At 38.1% G+C, this 4594-nt stretch overlaps 1 protein-coding gene across 1 annotated transcript; it reads right to left on the reverse strand.

Annotated features, from left to right (window-relative positions):
- Window positions 1-445: 445 nt before the first annotated feature.
- Window positions 446-4235, reverse strand: LOC131716703 (uncharacterized). The gene is made up of 2 exons (XM_059012827.1): window positions 3976-4235; window positions 446-2910 (listed from the first exon to the last, which is right to left on the reverse strand). The coding sequence occupies exon 2, from the start codon at window positions 2368-2370 to the stop codon at window positions 1141-1143; it is 1230 nt and encodes a 409-aa protein (XP_058868810.1). The 5' UTR covers window positions 2371-2910; window positions 3976-4235; the 3' UTR covers window positions 446-1140.
- Between the last annotated feature and the right edge of the window lie 359 nt (window positions 4236-4594).

The raw sequence follows: 4594 nt of genomic DNA on the forward strand, positions 1-4594 counted from the left end.
TCATAATTAATCTAGAGCTGCTGCTGCTGTGTTAATTTAGTTTGACAGTTAGTTTATTAACGTTCAAATCATTTACAGTTACAGTTTTTGTTAGGAGTGTAATATTTTAAAGGAAACTCCAACAAAACATCCAAAATTAAAAGAAAAATAAATAAATGAAAGATTGTTTCGATTTGAAAGGTAGAATATAAAGAAAAAACAAGTGATATTTAGTTATGATTAAATGTATGTATAAGGAGCTGTTTCTGACTTTGTTCATGAAATAAATATGCAATATATGTATGAGTGAAAAATGGACACAAACCACGTTTGTCAAAGTTAAATAACACTCTAAGTTTTGCATAATTTAACCCAGAGGTCCCATAATGCAGACTGTATTTTTAGTATTGTTTACCATATTTTTGAAAGTTTTCACTGTGCTTTTTTCATTGTTAGTGTTACTAGGGTATGTGTACCTTTTAAGCCCACCAAAATCTAAGTTGAGACATTTTAAAGATATAATTCACTGGTTTCTGGAAGAGAAGTGATGAGAAAATGAAAGATTAATCTCTCATGTGAAGTTATATTACTCCATTTTTATATTTTCAAAATAAAAAATAAAGATATATTAGTGAAAATGTGAAAAGTCCCGACTGGGCTTAATGGGTACCTGATGTACCATTTAAACCCATGTATGTTCCAAATAAGCCCACTACATGATTTTTGTCAATAAATCTATTTTAATTAATTAATTAATAGGTCTAAAACATTAAAAAGTCTATTGAATACATTTCCTTCACAGGAAAACAGTGTTAACTGTTAAAATCAATTCATAAAAGTAATTTCAATACATCATGCAAGCGGCCTAAACCATTTAAAATGGTCATCATACAAAACACAGGTTTGCAACATCTTATAACATGTTAGTGTATTCCAAACCAGTGAAAAAGAACAAGGTTAATCTATCATTTAGAATACAGTCATTCTTTATCATTTGCACTACAGAATCTCTGCTTTTGTGGCAGCTTTTATTAACATTGACTTGCCATTCTAGGCTACTCTACTCTTGCTCTATTTCATTGCTTTAAGCATATTTCTGTAGTGACTTTCAATCTCATGATGGTTCTTCAAGCGGAATGGTCCAGCACCCTCCAGTTCTGCCTACCAGAGTATGAATCTTCTCTCCACATCTTCAATTTTGTCCCTTGGAGGCATAAAATATGTGTTGTCTGGCCCTCTGTTAAGAAACTTCATCACATATCTTTCTCCCTCAGGGGGTGTGGACTCATTAATGGATCTTCCAATGTAGTAAGCTGCAGGTGATGTAAACATTACAGCATAGTATACATCTTTTTTGATGGTGAAGGAGGGATCGCCATGTGATTTTGCATCTTCATTGCTGCCATCCTCAGTTGGTTCAACTGGTTTTGGCGCATCTCCTTTTTTCTGTGTTGTCGTCTTTCCTTTCTTGACCTCTTTTTTCTTATTTCTTGCCATTCTCTTCTTTTTATTCTCAGCAAGCCTGGCCATGGCTTGAGCAGATGTCAGCGATTCCCCATATTTAAGGGTTGTGATTCTCTGCTTCTTGATGTTTTCTTTATTGCGTGGTGTGATTCGTTTTAGAAAGAAATCCTTGATGGTGTCTTTGTCAATGGCAGACGAGCTTGACTGTGCTGAAGTTGATGGCTGGGGTGCTGACATTTGCTCATGTGGATGACTTGCCACTTCAATGTTAGTAATGTTTAGAAAGTTGGAACCAGGGATGGTTTCTACACTCAGGATGATTTGGGACATGGATTCCTCATTGGCAGATGTCTGCAAGGGTAATGAACATGATTGTGCTGGGGAAGACACAACTGAGGTGTCAGGTGTGCTCCTCACTGGCATGGCTTTGAGAAGGGGCAGTTGTATGGTAAGATCCTCCAGTGAATCAGCATTGCCAGCAGCCACTTCAGTGTATGGTGTGTAACTCTCTGTCACCTCGCTGCTCACTCGATCAGGGTTCAAGGGATAAATCCCGGTGCTCCCAAAGCCACTCTTCAGGTTCTCGGACTTCATAGCTGTCTCCAAGACATCACTCAACTTCGAAGGAAAATCTTCTTTCCTGATTTTGTCCCTGGAGACTCGTGAGTGACATCGTAGTTTCTTTCTCCACTGCCTCTTCACCTCCCCAAACACTGCCTTGTCCAAAGGTTGCAGAATGTGGGTGAGGTGAGAGGGGAGTCGCAGGAGCACCACATTGTTTTCTTTTGCCATTTGAGCAATTCTCAGGGAGATGTGGGAGGCGTGGCCATCAAAAATGAGGATCCGTGGAGAGCTCATGTCAGACCATTTTGAGGATTCTTTCAAGAAGAGGTTTTGGAAGTAGTCCTCAAATAGTGCTCTCTCCATCCACCCATGATCAGACACCGCATACCTGGCCGATTCAGGACCATCCTTACACCAGGTGCTTTAAAGGTTTTTTCCTTTGTACACTACATAGGGGGGTAGGCTCTGGCCTGCAGCATTCCCAGTAATGCACACTGTGATTTGCTCTCTACCACTCCCTCCTGTGTTTTGGTAGACATTTTTCAAGCCCTTAGGGGCTAGGACCTTCTCAGAGCTGGGGTCAGTCATAAAGCCTGTTTCATCCACATTATATATATTTTGTGTTTTGTCATGCAGCTTTGTGTCATCCATTGCCTTTCCAAGCACTTGGTTGAACCAGTGGGCATGTACTGATGAGTCAGCAGATGCCTTGGCTCTTGCTTCTGGAAACTGCTCAGACTTTCGCACTGTAAGCTCTGGGTGGTCTCTCATAAACCTCTCAAACCACTTCCGTCCAGGTCTCCCATTTGTGAATGGGGTCTCCATATCCTTAGTCTTCACATACTCTTCAACTAGATCTAAAAGATCTGATTTTGTGAAGCCCCAACCCCACTGGCAAAGGACCTACAAATGATAGAGGGGGAAAACTGGTAAATTTAAAACAAGGGCTTTAATCAATTCATATTTCTAATTGGTATTTAGTGCCTAATTTCCTTACACACTGCCTAACAACTGCCTTACTCCTATTCTTGTTTACCTAGGCTATATGGTTTAACTTAGCTTACTATAGGCTATCCTACCTGAAGACAGCCTGAAATCTCCCTCTCTGTCTCTGTACTAAGGTAGGTCTTATGTCCCTGATGTGCCTCAACCCTTATGTCATTCTTCACTCTCTGCCTCAAGGATTTCCTGTCCACTCCAAACTTCTTGGACAGTGCAGACAGGTTGCTAACTGTACCCTCTCGGTAAAGGCGACATGCCTCTAACATGCGTGGGCACGAACTGTAGTTTCTTCGTACCTTAGCCATCTTAAAGCTGTAAAAATAACATTTTAGCTATTTTTTTAGATTAACTCTACATGTTTCCAATCAAAATATGATTATATTCTGTTAACATACATTTTATATACACAGTCTATGTAAGTGGGCTTAAAAGGAGCGCACTGGTCTTAATTGGAACAGCAGCAGTTTTTGGTAAAAAAGACATTGTATAAAACTCTACCTATTATGTATTTAGAAACCAATTGTCTGGGCTATAAATAAATACTGTAGACTACAACATTATGCAAATTAATATTGATCATAATTTAATAAGTTAATCTTATTTTCATTTACATTCTACTCAGAGACACTGTTTTTTGTGGCACTGTACCCTTTAAGCCCACCTGAGAAAATTGTGAATTTTACAAAAACTATAGACAATTACAACTATTCAAGGTTAATTTAAGATTAATATAGGACAAAATGCTTTGGAAAATGCAAGCCAATAATACTTCTGATGTATTATATTGGTGTCGCACACTACCTTATTTCCCTAGCATGTAGACTGTGCCATGTGGTACTATCGCTACCTCTCTAAAGCAATCTTTTGATTTAGCTGGAAACTATTATTAATATCATTGTTCTCAGTTTTACTATGCATATTTAAGAACATTAATCTCTTAAATTTACATTAAGTATTGGTACTTACCCCAAAAGAAACTCAAAAGATGTGAAAAAAGTGTTTTTCTGGGGGTCGCCTCCACAGCAAAGTTTTTTCTTCACTTTCAAAATGGCTACTAGGAAGTGACGGCACATGGTAAACCATATCTTAATAAAAACACATCTCATTGGCTTAAAATAAAAACTGGTATAGAAAAAACAAATGCATGCATTGGTGGAGAAATCAAGCAGCAGAACATATCATATTTTTTCTTTTTTATTTGAAGTCAAATATGGTAGTGGGCTTAATGGGTACATGGGCTTAATAGGTGCACTTACCCTAAACTGTGGTGTATGGAAGGCCATCCGGGTCAAAAATGTGTTATTTAGTGTGTGTTTCAAATATTTAGTACACGTATTGATTTGGACCAATCAGAATACATAAAATACTATGTGTTCTAAATAAATGTAAATGTAGGGGCTGGTAATTTTACAGTAGTACATACGTAGGGGCTGGTCATTTTACAATAGTACCTATGTAGGGGCTGGTCATTTTACAATAGTACCTATGTAGGGGCTGGTCATTTTACAGTCATGCAGCGTAATTACAAGAGTAGCCAATCATCTTCAGGATAACATCTTTTTAATTTCAGACATGAAATGCGCTA

The sequence above is a fragment of the Acipenser ruthenus genome, chromosome 3, assembly GCF_902713425.1.
Source record: "Acipenser ruthenus chromosome 3, fAciRut3.2 maternal haplotype, whole genome shotgun sequence".
In the NCBI taxonomy this organism is placed as follows: Eukaryota; Metazoa; Chordata; class Actinopteri; order Acipenseriformes; family Acipenseridae; genus Acipenser; species Acipenser ruthenus.

Excerpts from the sequence above, each read along its gene's own strand:
- LOC131716703 (XM_059012827.1), bottom strand. The coding sequence starts at position 2,370 with ATGGAGAGAGCACTATTTGAGGACTACTTCCAAAACCTCTTCTTGAAA.